This window comes from Hyperolius riggenbachi, chromosome 4, assembly GCF_040937935.1.
Source record: "Hyperolius riggenbachi isolate aHypRig1 chromosome 4, aHypRig1.pri, whole genome shotgun sequence".
In the NCBI taxonomy this organism is placed as follows: domain Eukaryota; kingdom Metazoa; phylum Chordata; class Amphibia; order Anura; family Hyperoliidae; genus Hyperolius; species Hyperolius riggenbachi.
In genome coordinates, this window is record NC_090649.1 from 319,187,854 (window position 1) to 319,208,010 (window position 20,157).

The window sequence follows — 20,157 nt, forward strand, 5'->3', positions numbered from 1 at the left end:
AAAGAGCAGTGTGTGCAGGGAATGAACACTTAGGAATGAATATATTTATTTAAATGTACAAGCCTGTAAACATACAATAATAAATTCATTTACTTACAAAGACTTCAATTAGTGAAGGAAAACTGTAGTAAGTTTAAAATGGAGGATGCCATCTTTTCTCCCTTTTTGTTGTAAAAAAAATTCAGCTACCTGGCTGTCATGTTTGATCATTGGCTCCAGCAGTGTAGCATCCAGATAAGTCAGAGCATCTAATCTGTGATTTATATATTATTAGGCAGATGATCCACACCACAGCCAAGCAAATGGTATTTTTAAAAGGAACTAATGTTGGCAACATCATATCCATATATGAGGCATATATATTATACATTTATTGTTTGAATAAATGATGTAGATATTTCATGCTACCTGGTGTCAGTAAGAATATTGTCATCTCATCTTTGCTCTGGTCAGTTGTGTGTTGTTATCCCTAGTGACATGTGGTTATGTAATGAAGCAGTATGGTAAGTCTGCTTGATGTAGTTTTCAGAAATACATTTCTGATGCGGTTCAACCGAGTCCTTTTCCTCATGCATTGCTTCCTATGGTGAGCAGATGGCCTATACACATGGCACTACTAGTTCCTCTAATGAGAATATTTACTCATGTCAGATGCAACCCACCCGCCTCTCATCTATGCCAACATCCATATTACCCATAGGAATTAGTGAACATTTTTAGGAAAATATTGGTAGAAGTTGCATTCATCTTGAGCAACAAAGAATTGTTGGAGCTAGTCTACTTTAGGGGACCCACCGTAAATCCCCATAGAGAATTTGACCTGTGCTGAAAACGGAGCGAATTTCCGCTTTCAGCTCTTCTAAACCCCCACAAGTTATATATCTATGGAAAGCTGAGAATCTACTCTAACGAATGATGCTATTTTCGGTGAGCAAAAGGTGAAACTCACCGTGTACGAGGTGCCGAACGGCCGCGATCGCGGCTCCGTCGGCCATCTTGGTTCTGTGTTGCTCATATTTTTCTCCCTCCTCATTGGAGGGATTGTTAGCTGGGGGCGTGCCAGAGAGAAGAAAAAAAAAAGTGAAATGTTTTCTACTGGCAATGGCTTCCTATTTACTACTGCGCTGGGCGGTGTTGTGTGTTGGCAGATGGGAGGGGGGAGCAGGAGGATGTAATTTCCTATCTGTTCGGCACGGTTTAATTTCATTCGGCCAAACTTATTTTTTTCACAGCCCTGAAGGTCGGTAGACATGGTAACTGGTGAGTCTTGTGAGAGCAGTTTCTGGCACGCCCCCAGCTATCAATCCCTCCAATGAGGAGGGAGAAAAATAGGAGCAGCACAGATGTAAGATGGCTGACGGAGCCGCGATTGTGGCCGTTCGGCGCCTCGTACACGGTGAGTTTCAGCTTTTTCTCACCGAAAGTGGCACCATTCGTTAGAGCAGATTCTGAGCTTTCCATAGATATATGACTTGTGGGGGTTTCAACAAGCTGAAAGCGGAAATTCGCTCCGTTTTCAGCACAGGTCAAATTCTCTATGGGGATTTACGGTGGGTCCCCTAAAGTAGACTAGCTCCGAATTGTTAACATAGGCTGTAGACCTGCAGCTAGATATCAATAATCGAAATTAAGATCTTGCAAATTGGGCTTGAAGAAGCAAGCTGGCTCTACATGGTCTCTATTCCAATATAGATATGAACCTTGTAAAGACATTTAGCCTAGCAGCAGTTTCAACTGAATTCAACTGATTTTTTTTTTAAGTCTTCATAAATAAATTAATGTATTATTGTATGTTTACAGGCTTGTACATTTCAGGAATTGTATTTATTCCTAAGTGTTCATTCATTCCCTGCACACACTGCTCTTTCTTCATGATGATATGGGAAGGTGCTGGTCCTATCTGTAGTGAAGCAATAATGGAGATGTGATCTGCAAGTTAGCAGTTAGAGTTTCGGCTGCTATGGGTAACTGTAAGCCATTGCTCTTTACACCATGTTGTAAAACAGATCACTTTAAAGCATAATATATCATTGCAGAACTAGCAAGAAAAAAAAGAAACTTATGAATAAATTATAAACAGTTACCAGTATTTAAATCACTTTGATCTCCCAATTAGTACATTTTGGCACCAAAATTTCAATACATAACACCTCACCACCATCCTTGCTGCAATAGTAGCTTTCAATAAAAGCTTCTGGTTAAAGGAAAGGTTTAGGGCCTGTTTCCACTACACGCAGATTGGATACAGAATGGATGCAGAAAAACTGACTACAATGAATACCCATGGGAAAATCTGCTTAAGAAAAATCGAGTTTAGTGGAAAAAGGCCCATAGGCATTCATAAGAGTCAGTTTTTCTGCATCCATTCTGCATCCAATCTGCGTGTAGTGGAAACAGGCCCTTAGAGTTAGGCCTCTTTTCCATGGGCAGTTTGTAGGCAGTGAAATGCCTCACAAACTCTCACAACTGCTTGCTGCTACCTGGTAACTGCTCACTGCTGCCTGGTAACTGCTCACTGCTGCCTGGTAACTGCTCACTGTTGCCTGGCAACTGCTTGCTGAGCACACAGTTCAACTGCCCATGGAAAAGAGGCCTTAGTGTAAAAGAATGGCGTGAGGATTAGTGCTAGCGTTAAGTTTGTGTATAAGTAAGATAAGGCTTAGGGATGTTTGTATTGAGAAACATGTGAATTATTTGCATAATTTCAATTTGTATATTGTACTGATCGAAAAAGCATATTTAAAACTTTACTATGTAACAATTTATTGAAATAAATAGAGCATGCATTAACAAAAATGAATAAATAGACTTTATATAGGCTCGTACCTACAGTCACTCGCACATTCAATCAGACCACAAACATACCACCTCCACTCACTGTTGTGAACCAAAGGAACTGGGAGGGTCCTGAAAAAGTGTGCAAAAAATAGCAAATAGTAAAAAGCAAAAATGGAAAAGCAAAAATAGGCTATTAACCTGCTAATAAACCTAATAAACTCTGCAGGCTTCTTTGAAGGAATAACCAACCTTTAAATGTTCTTAAAAGTAGTTAAAGAGAGACTGAAGCAACATTTTTTTGCCATTTTTACCTTTGATTTCGCTTCAGTACTCTCAGCAGGAGTAAACCTCGCTGCTAAACGAGCGCTTTAGACCCCCAAATCCTCGGGGGGGGGGGGGGGGGGGGGGGCAATCCGGCCAGCATTTCCTCAAAGAGGCAGAGCTTTCAGCTTCAGCTCTGCCTCTCCTGCTGTCAATCACGGCGGATCGCCGCCTCTCCCCACCCCTCTCGGTCTTCCTTCATAGAGAGGGGCGGGGAGAGGCGGAGATCCGTGCGGCGATTGACGTCAGGAGAGGCAGAGCTGAAGCTGAAAGCTCTGCCTCTCAGCACAGCAAAATCCACGACCAAGTTGGCTGTGGATGTTTGCACAGGGATTTGGGGGGTCTAAACCCCTCGTTTTGCGGCGGGGATGCAGCGGTTTACTTCTGATGAGACTCCTGAAGCGAATAATAAGGTAAAAATGGCAAATTTTATTCGCTTCAGAGTCTCTTTAAGCAGTTTGTAGTCATTGCATATTTGGTGCAAATCTTAAAGTAAACCGGAGCTGTCAGTATAGTAAGATTCAATACTTACCCAGGCTTCTTCCAGCCCCATAAGCACGTGCAAATCTCTCGCCGTCCTCTCGCAGTCTGCCATTTAGCCTCAATCTCCGCCGGTAACTGGTTCAGTCGCTTCAGTCGAGGTCTTTTGCACATGCACGGACCTCCTGTCTAGACCCCAAGTCTAGGTACATACCTACCGGTATATAAATTGTCTTTTATTCATTTATTTTTGTTATTGTATGCTTCATTTATTTCAATAAATTGTTACATAGTGATGTTTTAGATACATTTAGCACTTTTTTTTTATTATTTCAATACACTGTTTATCTTTATGGGAGAAAGGGCTACTTCCATTTTCAAATTAGCTGCTGTGTGAATTTACTATTTAGTTAGAACACAACACTTATCCTTGCATAACTGGAATTTGTGTTCAGCTCTGGGATAAGACCACAGTGCATGTGCTTTGTAATGCAGTCCACACACCTGGAATTTCTTTTGGAAGTTTTGTTCATTTTCAGTGTTGCTGATGAAAAAACTCAAATTTCTATCTTATAAACTGCATACATTTGTGACAATCATACAAATGACTGGTGATGAGGTACAATGCTTTGCGATATGTGCGTTACCAGAAGTACATTGCACATCGCAATGGATTCAGTATGAGTTTAGCCTTAAAGTGACACTGAAGTGAATATAAACTAGTGAGATTATGAATTGTATCTGTAGTACGGATAATGAATAGAACATTAGTAGCAAAGAAAACAGTTTCATTATTGGCAGCACGGTGGCATAGTGGTTAGCACTCTCACCTTGCAGCGCTGGGTCCCCGGTTCAAATCCCAGCCAGGGCACTATCTGCAAGGAGTTTGTATGTTCTCCCCGTGTCTGCGTGGGTTTGCTCCGGGCACGCCGGTTTCCTCCCACATCCCAAAAACATACAGAAAAGTTAATTGGCTTCCTCCTAAATTGGCCCTAGACTAGGATACATACACTACATGATACATACATAGTACATAGACAAATGACTATGGTAGGGATTAGATTGTGAGCTCCTCTGAGGGACAGTTAGTGACAAGAATATATTCTCTGTACAGCGCTGCGTAAGATGTCGGCGCTATATAAATACTAAATAATAATAATAATAATAATCTTTTTATTTTTGTTATTTAGCTTTATTTATAACATTGCATGATTCTGTCATATTTTTAGTTTAGAAACCACACGCCGTATTTTAAGCTGTTGAACAGAGCAGAACTAGTGACCATTTGAATTTTCCTGCAGTAAAACCTTATCTTAAGCTGTCTTTTACTGTTTCTTGGCTATTTAAGCTATTCAGAATACAGGACTGAGTTCAAACAAGTTAGTTGAATAGCTCAGCGGAGCTATTTTGCATAAATAACAACTCGTGAGTTTTAACTCTTCCGGTACTGATAAAAAACATGAGCCTTTTTTTCTTAGCTACTAATGTTCTGTTTGTTTTTTTGTACTATACATACACATTGCCTCATAAGTTTATTTCCTCTCCAGATTTGCTTTAAGATGCATATCCAGAAGACATTTCTTTAAATAAATAGTATTGTTTAGTTATAAAACACAAACTTATTTATTACCAGAAAATCCAATAACTAGTCTCCGCTCCTCACAGACTCCCCCATTCACCAATAGATCAACAGGATAAGCAAACAATGCAGAGGTTTAGTACACCTGCATGGGAATGACAGGATCAGGTTTACTCGGGCAAGGGTCTGGCATTGGTCCATTCCTAATGTGATGATCAGTTGTGTTTGGCTATTGGTTATTTGTAATACTATATAAGACTATTTGAATAATAGTTGGTATTAGTCTCCATGCTCAAGAATGTGTGGTTCATCATCTGAATCCCATGTTCAAGGGCTTATATTTCACTGCTGTGATGTTCCCTGAAATTAACAATGAAAAACTGTATAGATTTTAGGATAAATCCTTCTGTGATGTCTGCTTTATCATGTGAACAATTCCTTTCATAGCACAGACTGATTCCTCCAGAAAACAAATTGGTGGGAAAGCTGCTACTGCACATCCAGCTGTAATTTAAGTCTTTGTACTATATTGAATGAAAGGCGGCCTGTGTACATAACTAGTCAAACAGGTTTCTAACTCTGAAATTGAAACAGCTATACTCTTGGTCTTCCTCATCTAAGGATGCTGGAGTTCTCGATGTACGCTTAGCTCGTTAACAGGACAGAAGTGTCGCTGGACAGCAAGACCACAATGACCAGGACCAATCCCTGTGTAACATCATGAGTGAGGTCAGTCCAAATTACCCATTTGCAAGTGCTTCAGCTGCAAAAAGCAGATTGTTCTTTTGTAGTTGTGAATTTAGGAGTTTAATCATAGTCATTACATTTGTTCAGCAGAGTAAATCTATGTACAGAATGTTTATACTTATGGCCATTTCATAACCCCTTACCTTTTTGAAGTTTTTTTTACTGAATATGTGACTGCATGACAATATAACTCTTGTTGTGTAGAGGAAAGGATAGCAATGGGTATATGTGATTAAGATTGGCAGTGGCTTAACATGCTTTGGGAACTAGTTCTGAATTATAACACCAATATAGTCTATGGTATAAACTACACATAGCAATGATATTTATATTATAATGTTGAGTTACAGCAGCCATTTGTACACAAAGATACTGTATATACTCGACTATAAGTCTGATTCACTAAATAAAAGTATAGGGGTCGACTTATACACAAGTCACAAGCAACTTTGAGCACACTGAGTAATGTGTGTAACTATTAGTGACATTCCCATTTACAGCAATTTTTCCTTGATAAAGGAAATGCCAACAACAATTAACAAGGAAAGGGGCAGGGGGGAAATACTGGGCTACAGGAAGGATGGGGGGGGGGGTAAATAATTGCTACTCTTGGGGGCCCGGAGGTGTTATTGGCTCCAATTAGGGGACAGGAGGGGTTAATGGCTTCAATACTGTATGCAATGCATTTATTAACCCGTCCTGGTCCCCAAGTACAGCCATTAACTTTGCTGGATAGACTTATACTTGAGTCAATAAAAAATTCCAGCTTATTTGTGACCACATGCTGGAGTCGACTAATACACAAGGTCAACTTATATTTGAGGATATACGGTGCTAATGAAAACGTGCAAATAAGTGTTGTAGGTTACCACTGTCTGAAAATAGCTGCCATGTACTTCAGAATAGTTGTGGAAACACCACACGCGAAGTGTTACACACAACACACCACATGCTGCAGAATGTTACACACACCACATCTTATGCTGCTGAATGTTACACACAACACATCTCATGCTGCTGAATGTTACACACACCACATCTCATGCTGCTGAATGTTACACACAACACACCTCATGCTGCTGAATTTTACACACACCACATCTCATGCTGCTGAATGTTACACACAACACAACCTATGCTGCGGAATTTTACACACAACACACCTCATGCTGCTGAATTTTACACACAACACAATGCAGGCAACAGGAAGTTAAGAAAGTTACAAACAACACATCTCATGCTGCTGAATGTTACACACACCACATCTCATGCTGCTGAATGTTACACACAGCAGCACATCTCATGCTGCTGAATGTTACACACACCACATCTCATGCTGCTGAATGTTACACACAGCACATCTCATGCTGCTGAATGTTACACACACCACATCTCATGCTGCTGAATATTACACACACCACATCTCATGCTGCTGAATGTTACACACACCACATCTCATGCTGCTGAATGTTACACACAGCAGCACATCTCATGCTGCTGAATGTTACACACACCACATCTCATGCTGCTGAATGTTACACACAGCACATCTCATGCTGCTGAATGTTACACACACCACATCTCATGCTGCTGAATATTACACACACCACATCTCATGCTGCTGAATGTTACACACACCACATCTCATGCTGCTGAATGTTACACACACCACATCTCATGCTGCTGAATGTTACACACACCACATCTTATGCTGCTGAATATTACAAACAATACACCTCATGCTGAGGTACACAAAACACCATGCAGGCAGCAGAAAGTTAAAAGCAACACATCTCATGCTGCTGAATGTTACACACAACACAATGCAGGCAACAGAAAGTCACAAACAACACATCTCATGCTGCTGAATGTTACACACAACACACCTCATGCAGTAGAACATTACACACAATGCACCTCATGCAGTAGAACATTACACACAAAACACCTCATGCAGCAGAACATTACACACAAAACACCTCATGCAGCAGAACATTACACACAACGCACCTCATGCTACAGAACATTACACACAACACACCTCATGCTACAGAGCATTACACACAACATACCTCATGAAGCAGAATGTTACACACAATACACCTCATGCAGCAGAATGTTACACACAACACGCCTCATGAAGCAGAATGTTACACAGAACATACCTTATGGATAGGGTTGCCACCTTGTGACTGAAAAAATACCGGCGTTGGGGTTTAGCCTGGGGGTGTGGCCTAAAAGTGGGAGGGGTTTATTATGACCATTTTTCAAAAATAGCACAAGAATACAGCATAATTTTGTTATAGTAAACTCCAAGGCACCAGGAAAACTGGTTTACTATATCATCAAATGTCCTAAAAACAGCCCAGCATGCCCTGGTACATTCTCTGTTGCAAAGGACCAACATTGTCCTCCCATCAGAGGTAAAGTAGATGCACTGCGTACGAGAGATAACGGCGCCGGTAGACTTGGGAGCAGGATACAGCCGGTATATGGCTGATACAGCTGCTGCACAAGCCCCGGCGGCGGTAATTACTATTCCCCCTCCAGGCCGCCATGGATGGTGGGGAATGATATAATTTGGCTTCCAGCAATTGCTGGAGGCCGAATTATTGTGTTTTAAAAGCAACTTCAGCTCTGTCTTCTGACGGCGCTGAAGTTACTCCCTGTGCCTGCTATAGCCGTAGTTCCTATTACGGCCTATTGCGGCGCCGGCTGTGCCCAAATCTCCTGCGCTGGCTTCAGCGTGTTCGGATGCACTTGCATATTTAGTGGACTACAAGGTTAAGTATACCTCAGGGCTGCATAGCCAAGCTGGAAAAAATCACTGGTACAGTATCCAGGGCTTCTTAACCACAGGCTTACACCCCTCTAGTGACCAGGCCATTTTTTGCAACATAGGGCTGTGCAGCTTTGTCAGCTTGCTGCACAGCCATACAACTCAGCACACAAACAAAATGCTCCCATAGACTTACAATGGAGATTGGCCGGGACCTGGAGAGGTAGTTTACTAAACCCAAATGTTTACTATAGCAGAGATTATAACAAGATTATACTATATATACAGAAATAGTTTAAAGACCACATGTAAGGGAGAGCCTCTGGATCCTAAGGAGGCTTCCCCCATCTTACTCAGAATTTTTACTCAGTGCTGGCAGCCCCGGAAAAAAAGACATGTAGCTGGTACACTAGCAGCTTACTGCTCAGGCTCCAGCGGAAATAGCAGAGCTCGATCATGACCACTATACACAGTAAAGCGGACCTGTTCATGCTCGGCTATTTACGCCAGAGTCCGAGAGAAAAGCCACTATTGCACCTGCGCAGACCACCAACAAGCAGACTTTTGGGGGTACTAGAGCTGGATCCCCTCTGCTGAGGATTGGGGAAGCCTCATTAGGATCTAGAGGCTTCCCCCTCCTGAGGTGAGTACCCCCAGGTGCACTTTTTTCCCTACAGGTAAACTCTGAAGGTGCCCATTAATGACACACTTCCACAGCTGATCAATTATTTCCAATTACCCTGTAGTGTTCGGAAATGACCGTTGTGCCCATTAACGACTGAATTACTGAAAGCCAAGTTAATCAGATTAATGGAATCAACCTGTTTTTCGGATCAATCTCATAGAATTGGCTAGCAGGAATTCAGCCATTAACGGACTTCCGAGGCGAGGGAAAACAATCTATGTGTACTCACCTGGGGCTTCTTCTAGCCTTTAGCAGCCATTTCAGTACCTTGCTGCAGCCCCAGTCCTCCGCGTTATTCTGCTTGCCGTCTGTAATGATCGTTGACCTGCCGGCGGGTCATCTCTTCTGGTGTCCATGCATCCACATCATCTAGCACGTAATGCGCCTGCGCAGTACCTGCCAAATGACGTGGAAGCATGGGTGCAAGTGCCCAAGCAGACGACACAACCTGCCAGCAGGGTCGTGGTCATTACAGACGGCCAGCGGGACACGCGGAGGACCAGGGCTGCAGCAAGGTACTGAAACGGCTGCTAGGGGCTGGAAGAAGCCCCAGGTGAGTAAACATAGATTGTTGCCCCTTGCCTCAGAAGTCCCTTAATCGTTTCTGACTGATTACCGCAGAAACGATTGATCACCCGAGGAATTGTATCAATAATGGGCACTTAAATGCTAGGTACACACCATACAATTTTCTGGCAGATTTACCTGCCAGATCAATTTTTTCCAACATGTCTGACCTGAATTTCAATCGATTTTCCGATCGATTTCCATTCACTGCTATGGAAATCAATTGGAAAATTGATCAAGATTCAGATCGGACATGTTGGAAAAAAAATCAATCTGGCAGGTAAATCTGCTAGAAAACTGTATGGTGAGTAGCTAGCATATGAGTCTGGAAGAGGGGATAGGAGCTTGTAGAGGGTCGGGAAGAGAAAAAGAAAACAGAAGAGAGAGTGTGTGGGTGTGAGTCCACTCTGCTACCTGCTTGTTTTCACACAGCACTTCAGCTGGTAAAGGTTTGCCTGGCCCTCTCTCCTCCTGACATTGCTGGCTGCTAACTGGGGGATGGGCTGGCTCAGCTCTGCCGCTGTGTGCACAATACTACAGCCATGTCCCACTCTCCTCTTTCTCCCCAGCCTGCAGTAACTCCACAAATGCAGGGAATCCCATTGGTGTGTGTATAACCTGCAGACTACATTTCATTTCTGCAGTGTGAGTCTCCATGATTTAACACTTATCAGGCACAGGTAGCAAACGAACAAGACATACAGTAGTACATAAAATCATCTTAGTGTGACAGCTGGTAGGAACATGTAAAATGATATGAAGTTGTCTTTTCAGAGTGAGTTACCTAAGCACACGCTGCTCAGCACAGAAGCAGCAGCCACCAAGACTCTCACTCTCCTGTCGGCTCCTCCCTCTCCACGAGTCCTCACCAGCCAGCGTGTGGGGAGAAAAACAGCCTGCAGCACTTACTGATGATTGGCTGGCAGTGCCCGGTGGCCAGCCAATCCAAGGAGAGAGAGAGCTGAGTGACAGAATTACCGGCAAATGACGTGCCGGTACAAATATAATTCCGGCTCTGGCTTCATAGACTATTTTAACGGTAGTACCGGACAGATACCGGCCGGGTGGCAACCCTACTTATGGAGCAGAATGTTACACACAACACACCTCATGCAGCAGAATGTTACACACAACACACCTCATGCAGCAGAATGTTACACACAACACACCTCATGCAAAGAATATTACACACAACACACCTCATGCAGCAGAATGTTACACACAACACACCTCATGCAGCAGAATGTTACACACAACACACCTCATGCAGCAGAATGTTACACACAACACACCTCATGCAAAGAATATTTATTACACACAACACACCTCATGCAGCAGAATGATACACACAACAACACATCTCATGCAGCAGAATATTACACACAACACACCTCATGCAGCAGAATGTTACACACAACACACCTCATGCAGCAGAATGTTACACACAACACACTATATGCAGTAGAATGTTACACACAACACACCACATGCAGCAGAATGTTACACACAAAGCACCTCATCAGAATCAGAATCAGAAGAATCAGAATTGTTTATTTCGCCAAGCATAACTGGGTCATGCCCGGAATTGGGTTTGGCACAGCACATACATAGTTACCGAGTGGTACATGGACAAAAGGCGATACAATTACATGACAGTAGAATGTTACACACAACACACCTCAAACAGTACAACATTACACACAACACACCTCATGCAGCAGAATGTTACACACAACATACCTCATGCAGCAGAATGTTACACACAACACACTATATGCAGTAGAACATTACACACAACACACCATATGCAGCAGAATGTTACACACATAGCACCTCATGCAGCAGAACATTACACACAATACACCTCAAGCAGTACAACATTACACACCGCATGCTGCTGAATGTTATACACAATACAATGCAGGCAGCAGAACTTTACAGCATAAATATGACAGTGACTAATACAGAAAATGCTTATCAAGTAACATAGCAAGAACAAAAAACTGCAGGGAAGAGAACCTTGCACGTGTCAGCTTTCAATTTAACCATTTGACTACCAACAGCCCCTTAAAGAGAACCTGAACTGAAAATAAAAAGTCAAAATAAACATGCACAGGTCATACTTACCTCCCATGTAGTCTGCTCATCAATCTCTTTCTCCTCTCCTGCATCCTGTTTGTCCACTTTGATTGATGGAATTCTCTGTCCTCCATTTTGAAAATGGCCATTACCCCATAACAGCTTCCTGGTCAGCACTTGAGCCATAGGGAAACATGGAGATTACCTTGCACATTCAGTTGTCACTGACAGCAGCTGATATATAACTGACACAGCAACTGGTATATTTCAGTTCTGACAAAATCTTGTCAGAACTGGAAGGGATCAGTGTAAGAAGAAAATGGTGAGCTTCTGAGAGGAGCTGACAGCGAGGTAAGTATGTAATATTAATTTGCAGGTACAGCATGTGTGTATTGTAAAAATGTTTACTCCGTTCAGGTTCTCTTTAAGGACCAGAGACGGCAGGAAGAAAAAACAGGGGCTCACCGATGTGACGCTGCATGGACCCATCGCTTTTGTAATTTGCGCTGCTCTCCCGTCGTTGAAGCCTAGTCGCACTGCCGTCCCTATGACAGCAGAGCTCCATGGGTCGTTCGGGGGTCGATTTCATTGCCTCCTGACCCTGTGATCACTGTGAACCAATGTGACTCACAGAGCTCTGCTATCAAAGCAATGACAGAGCGAGTGGATTGCAGCAGCACAATCGGAGGTAACAGCGGGTCTATGGAGCGTGGTATATTGTAATCTACACTCTGGAAGGTAAAACAGGTCCCAAACAGGGCATAGATTTCAATTAGTCTGGTCCAGATTAGAAGCTGTTAAGGGGAAAAGAAGCTAAAAAGTGGTAAGGCAATGAGTAAACGGTACTTCCAGAAGCAGGTCGTTCCCAAGTTACGACCTGGAGGGAAGATTGAAAGAATAAAAAAATAAATATTTCCCCTAAGTGGGATCCTGAATAGGCTACAGTTATAGGAATATTATCAAAAGTTATTGTAATTGAGGCAGAGATACAGATTAAGTGGTGGGAAAATGATCAGTTCTCTTTTACTCATGTTAAGTTTTAGGAAGTGAGAGGTTATGAGACCAGATACAGCAGAAAGGCAATCTGGACATAGCATACAAGGGTAGAAAAGTCTGCAATGGAAAGACAGATTTGTGTATCATCTGCGTATAAGTAAAATCCTATGAGTTTGTTTATTTCCTGAAAGTGTGGATGTGCATGGAGAAAAGTGAGGACTGAGGCTTGAGGTACCCCAGCAGACAGATTGCATGGAGAGAAGCTGGAGTCTGAATAACAGACTGTGTACCAAAAATACAAGAAAAAGCAAGGTAATGTATACTTATAATGAGAGTGTCTGGAAGAGCAGAGCGAGGGCCGCACTGTCACATGCAGAGGATAGATCACGAAGGATTAGTATGGAATACCAGCTGATGCAGCATAATATTTCATCCATCAGAACATTAAACTCAGGACAACATATCCCCGATCATTTAAAAATGCTAGAAACAAACACCAGAGCTGTGAAGATCTATTTGTAATTTCATGGTATATTTTTTTTTTTTCTGTTTGTAACCAGATATAAATTTACAAAACTGACTCATACCAGAAATTGCATTTCTTTGCATTCCTGCCATCTGTGCTTACTCCATTCTATGGACTGTCTTGAAATTCCCATCTTCCTGCATGATTAATTAGCCACATAAAACGGGAACTTGTTTTACCTGACAGAAAAGACTGTCACCTAACACATCTGATTCAGCTGAACAATACACCACATCAAATCAAATCAAATCAAAGATAGCTTTATTGGCATGACCAAGCTTTAATACAGGCAAAGCGGGGAGAATGGGGGACATGGGATGGGGTGGGGTAGGGGTACAGTGGGTTTGCAGTTTATGGACATTTTTGGGCATTACAGTTAATGTATGCTCCTCTCAGTCTGTGGCATGCTGTGACATAGGGCTTGATTCACAAAGCAGTGCTAACCTAGTTAGCACTCCTAAAGACTTTTGGGCGTGATAAGCATTGCACTAAGTAGGTTAGCACCGCTTTGAGGGAAAAGCGTGCAAAGTCCGGTGCGGACGAAACGTCGCACAGGGTTTAATGGCGTTGCGCGCGTAAATTTTGCGCGTAAAAGTTTATACGCGTAAAACTATACGCGCAAATCTTTGCGCGTAAGTTTATTTTATCACGCCTAAACTGAGTTTAGGCATGGCAATGGGCTTTTAATCAGCGTGCTAACAATTAGCACGGCTTTGTGAATCAAGCCTACAGTGTGCAGCTACTGTCATTGTGGATTTCTCTTCTCCTAGTACAATATAGAGTTTTCTCTCATCCTCTAATGTGTGAAAGTGTGGAAATAGTTCCATCAATTTCTTAAACAAGGTTTCCCTGGTAGCGGTACATTTGGGGCAGTACTGTAGGAAGTGATCCATGTCCTCGAGGGTCTTCTGCTCACAGTGTTTGCATAGTCTATCCTCCCTGGGTTAGTACATCTGTCTGTGTCTCCCAAACTCGATTTCGAGGTTGTGAGCACTGAGTCTGTAGAAGCTCAGGATTTTCCTCTCTTGACAGTTTTGGAGATTTTCCAGGTATGGGGCTATTTTATATTCTCTCTCTGTAGGGACTAGTATACATAGGGCCTGATTCACAAAGCGGTGCAAACTGTTAGCACGCTGGTGAAAAGCCCTTTATCACGCCTAAACTCAGTTTAGGCATGATAAGTTTAGGCGTGATAAGTTTAGGTGTGATAAGTTTAAGCACCAACTGGGTTAGCACCGCAGTGCACAGCTGATCAAAAGTTTTGCGTAAGCAAAGTTTGGTGCACTTTGCATAGAGTTTAATGGCGCTGCTTTGCGTGCGGGACTTTGCGCGCGATCTAAACTTATCTAAACTAATCACGCCTAAACTTATCACACCTAAACTTATCACGCCTAAACTTATCACGCCTAAACTGGCTTTTCACCAGCGTGGTGTAATGGTTATCACACCTAAAGTCTCTAACTGGGTTAGCACCGCTTTGTGAATCGAGCCCATAGTCTCTACAGTCCCTAGTATACATAGTCCTTTTTGCTCTTGGCTGTGGTGTGCTTTATCTGGGCTCTTGATAGGACATGTGTATCTGGGTTTGGAGGGAGCAGAGAGTTGACCACTTTTTTCAGGGCGCATGGCTTTTCTTGGTCTTCATTGTGCAGTATGGCTTTGTAGTGGGGTGATTCAGGCCTGCTGCTCTGTAGGTGGGCCCAGTAGGACAACACTCTCTTCTGTATCTCTAGCAGTAGTGGGAATCTACCCAGCTCAGCTGGACAGAACATACTGTAACCTAACACATCTGATTCAGGTGAACCATATACAACATACAACTGACAGAAAGCACAGCTAACACATTTGATTCAACTGAACCATACACCACACACACACCTGACAGAACACACTGCCACCTAACACATCTGATTCAGCTGAACCATACACCACATACACCTGACAGATTACACTGCAACCTAACACATCTCAGCTCAACCATACACTATGTACACCTGATAAAAAGCACTGTCAGCTAATACATCTTATTAAGCTGAACCATACACCACATACACCAGACAGAACATACTGCCACCTAACACATCTAATTCAGCTGAGCCATACACCTGACAGATTGCACTGCCACCTAACATATCTGACTCAGCTGAACCATACCACATACACCTGACAGAACACACTGCCAGTGGCGTATCTAGGTAAGACAGTGCCCATGGCAAATACTAAAATTGCGCCCGCCCCCCCCCCCCCCCCCACGCACACGCACACACACACACGCGCACACACACACACACACACACACACACACACACACACAAACACACACAAACACACCTACAATTAACAGCACAGAAACATCCATATCAGTCTCAGTTTAGGTGCCCTTTAAGGCAGGGAACATACTTGACTGTTTTCATAAGCGTTTTCTGCACAGAAAAACTCATGTTAATCAAAGGGCTAGTTCCCACTTAATGTGTTTTTCTTGCACAGAAAAACAACTGACATTCTGCGTGATAATTCTGCTCATTTTGTCAGTTTTCTGTATCAATTACATTAGCTGTTGTAAATAAAACGCACATGTTTCTCTGCATAGCAACACACTTGGTATGCAGAAAAACACGAGCTGAAAACTGAAAGGCAAGTGTGTTCCCTGCCTTAGCCATAGACCCTGAACAAGCATGCAGATCAAAGGTCTATAACACATCTGGCAAGATTAGCTGCATGCTTGTTTCAGGTGACCAGAAAGATCAGCACGATTTCCAGGCAACTGGTATTGTTAAAAAGTAAATAAATATGGCAGCCACCACTCTCATATGAATGAAAGCAATGAAACATTTGCAGTGACGATTATAACATAATAAAAGCCTGACAACCTATTAAATATCAGTAGATAGATACAGAGCTAGAAATATAATGCATTTTAACTATTGAGGTACACTGTACAAGAGAGACGTTGTTAAAACTGGCCACAGTTATTCCAGCAGGGTAATGGTTAAAGTGCAGAGAGTGTCATAAATAAAAGTAAGTAAACAGCACATTTAGATAAGGCTGAGGAATGTGTGAATGCCAGAGAGGAGAATGAAAGTATGGGAGACCTTGTAACCTCCAGACCAGGAACATCTGCCGCTATCTCAGGGAACTGACTGGGACATGATCTGTGTTAAGCCCCATCTACACGATACGATTCTTTGTACGATTCAATTACGATTCTATTTACGATCCGATTAAATCCGACATGTCCGATCATGATTCAATTCGATTCAATTCGATTTGCCATTGTTTTGCAAAGGCAAATCGAATTGAATCGAATCGAATCATGATCGGACATGTCGGATTTAATCAGATCGTAAATAGAATCGTAATTGAATCGTACAAAGAGTCGTATCGTGTAGATGGGGCTTTAGGGAGAGTGGGAAAAGTTCAGAGCTCACCTCTCAATAGCGTCTAATGTAGATACAGTATATGACAAAGACTGAGACAGCCAGGCTGCTGGATGATTGTTACTCCCTTAGACTCAGGAATGCTGTCAGCAGAAGCATTGCGCCCCCCCCCCCCCCTGATGTTTGAAGAGGGAGGTCGCCTGGGGCACGTGCCATGCCTGCACCCTTCTAGATCCACGTCTGCACACTGCCACCTAACACGTCTGATTCAGCTGAACCATGCACTACATACACCTGACAGATTACACTGCCACCTAACACATCTGATTCAGCCAAACCATACACCACACACACCTGACAGAACACACTGCCACCTTACACATCTGATTCAGCTGAACCATACACCACACACACCTGACAGAACACACTGCCACCTAACACATCTGATTCAGCTGAACCATACACCACATACACCTGACAGATTACACTGTCACCTAACACATCTGATTCAGCCAAACCATACACCACACACACCTGACAGAACACACTGCCACTTAACACATCTGATTCAGCTGAATCATACACCACATACACCTGACAGAACACACTGCCACCTAACACATCTGATTCAGCTGAATCATACACCACATACACCTGACAGAACACACTGCCTCCTAACACGTCTGATTCAGCCAAACCATACACCACACACACCTGACAGAACACACTGCCACCTAACACATCTGATTCAGCTGAACCATACACCACATACACCTGACAGATTACACTGTCACCTAACACATCTGATTCAGCCAAACCATACACCACACACACCTGACAGAACACACTGCCACTTAACACATCTGATTCAGCTGAATCATACACCACATACACCTGACAGAACACACTGCCACCTAACACATCTGATTCAGCTGAATCATACACCACATACACCTGACAGAACACACTGCCTCCTAACACGTCTGATTCAGCCAAACCATACACCACACACACCTGACAGAACACACTGCCACCTAACACATATGATTCAGCTGAATCATACACCACATACACCTGACAGAACACACTGCCTCCTAACACGTCTGATTCAGCCAAACCATACACCACACACAACTGACAGAACACACTGCCACCTAACACATATGATTCAGCTGAGCCATACACCACACACACCTGACAGAACACACTGCCTCCTAACACGTCTGATTCAGCTGAACCATACACCACATACACCTGAGAGAACACACTGCCACCTTACACATCTGATTCAGCCGAACCATGCACTACATACACTTGACAGAACACACTGCCACCTTACACATCTGATTCAGCTGAACCATGCACTACATACACTTGACAGAACACACTGCCACCTAACACATCTGATTCAGCTGAACTATACACCACACACACCTGAGAGAACACACTGCCACCTAACACGTCTGATTCAGCTGAACCATGCACCACACACACCTGACAGAACACACTGCCACCTAACACGTCTGATTCAGCCGAACCATGCACTACATACACCTGACAGAACACACTGCCACTTAACACGTCTGATTCAGCCGAACCATACACCACATACACCTGACAGAACACACTGCCACCTAACACACTAGCATACAGTAGGGAAGAATCAACATGCTGTACAATTTTAAAACATGAACTGTGAATCACAGAGACCAGTGTGCTTGCAGCCTTATTGTTCTCAGTGATTTGTACACAGCAGCTGCATTATTTATAGGAACCCTGAACTGAGAAGACTACTTAAAGGGAACAAGAGAGGAACGGGCTGAAAAAATAGAACAAGCTTTTATACATACCTGGGGCTTCTTCCAGCCCCATAAGCCTGGATAGCTCCCACGCCGCCATCCTCCGCTTCCTGGATCGGCGGTACCGGGTCCCGTCACTTTTGGCAGACGCGGACAATTGTCCGCATCACAGGGGCTCCCCCCATACTCGTACGCATGAGGCTGCGCAGTAGGCGGCCTCATGCGTATGTGTATAGAGGGAGCCCCGTGTGATGCGGACATTTGGCCGCGTCTGCCGGCCGACTGGCCGACTCGCGGCAATGACGGGACCCGGTACCGGCGGATCCAGGAAGCAGAGGACAGCGGCGTGGGAGCGATCCGTGTGTATGGGGCTGGAGGAAGCCCCAGGTATGTATAAAACCTTCCCCCCAACCTCTCTGGTTCCCTTTAAGATGCCATTGCCGGCTCCTTTTTGAAACCGGTACTTTCCTGGCTACTGTAGCAACCCTCTGCTTGTTTTACCTTATAAGTTTATAGCCCAGCACGAGTATGTAGATTCTGATCCCCACTGACCCCTCTGGCTGAGTACTTGTTCCAGGTATATGATACAAAGCTACTGAAGCCAAAAGACCAGCATGACATCAATACAGTCATCATTGTAAAAGGGAAAATAAATATGACAGCTTTCATATTCCGCTCAGTTCTAGCACCCTGTAGTGAAAATCATGATAATAGGCTGCTGGATTTCAGCCTGGCCATACTGAGGGCCATACTGTTCCATTCTGTTACCGGAGATGTGTCTCAGGAAAGGGTAACAAATCTGCCATCTGTGTGTGTTGCAATGTCACTCAATGCTGAAATAATTCATCATTTCCAAAATTAAATATCACAAATCTGACTACTCTTGATCCAAAATTTGTGCAATATGAGCACAAACTGCACATCTAAATCCAAACCTCAGTCCATCCATATTAACTGTGACGTATGCGCAGTCACCCAACAATTCCTGTTCCCTTTGCTGCAGTTTACCATAAAGCCTCAGACCCTGAGGGAATCCTGAAGACAGTCAGAACTGCAGGCAAAGTAAACTATTGGATTGGTTGGTGAGTCCACACACAGTCCAATTTCGATTGTATATACAATCGATACAATCTGTGCTCTCATATAGAGGCCAGGTCGCTGCCACCAATCCGCAATAAAAGCGTGCGAATGCACTAATTCTAACTCTAGCTAAATCCTGTAGGAAAAAAGGTTAATTAGACAACCTTTCTAGAGATAGCAAAACTAACAATATTTAATAGCAAAACAGTTATGGTAACATGTCTCTCTGAAGATGTGAATTCTTTTGGCGGAGATTTGTTTCAGAACAGCACTTAGACAAACGATTTTTAAATCGTTTATTTAAAGAAATAATGCAAAACAAAATATAGCAATAGAAACAAATTGATACAGAAATAATAAGTGT

At 43.2% G+C, this 20,157-nt stretch overlaps 1 protein-coding gene across 9 annotated transcripts in view; it reads left to right on the forward strand.

Annotated features, from left to right (window-relative positions):
* SASH1 (SAM and SH3 domain containing 1) overlaps positions 1–20,157 on the forward strand; it is a 1,147,574-nt gene that overhangs the window by 706,238 nt on the left and 421,179 nt on the right. The window contains exons 1-2 of one of the 9 annotated variants that reach the window (XM_068231711.1): positions 1,308–1,396; positions 5,780–5,887. The exons of 6 other annotated variants lie outside the window; for them this stretch is intronic. In XM_068231711.1, the coding sequence (XP_068087812.1) occupies positions 5,879–5,887 (9 nt within the window). In that variant the 5' untranslated portion in view covers positions 1,308–1,396; positions 5,780–5,878. Of the gene's footprint in view, positions 1–1,307; positions 1,397–5,761; positions 5,888–20,157 lie in introns of those variants that run through there. 2 more of the 9 variants (XM_068231710.1, XM_068231713.1) reach the window with 2 other exon arrangements.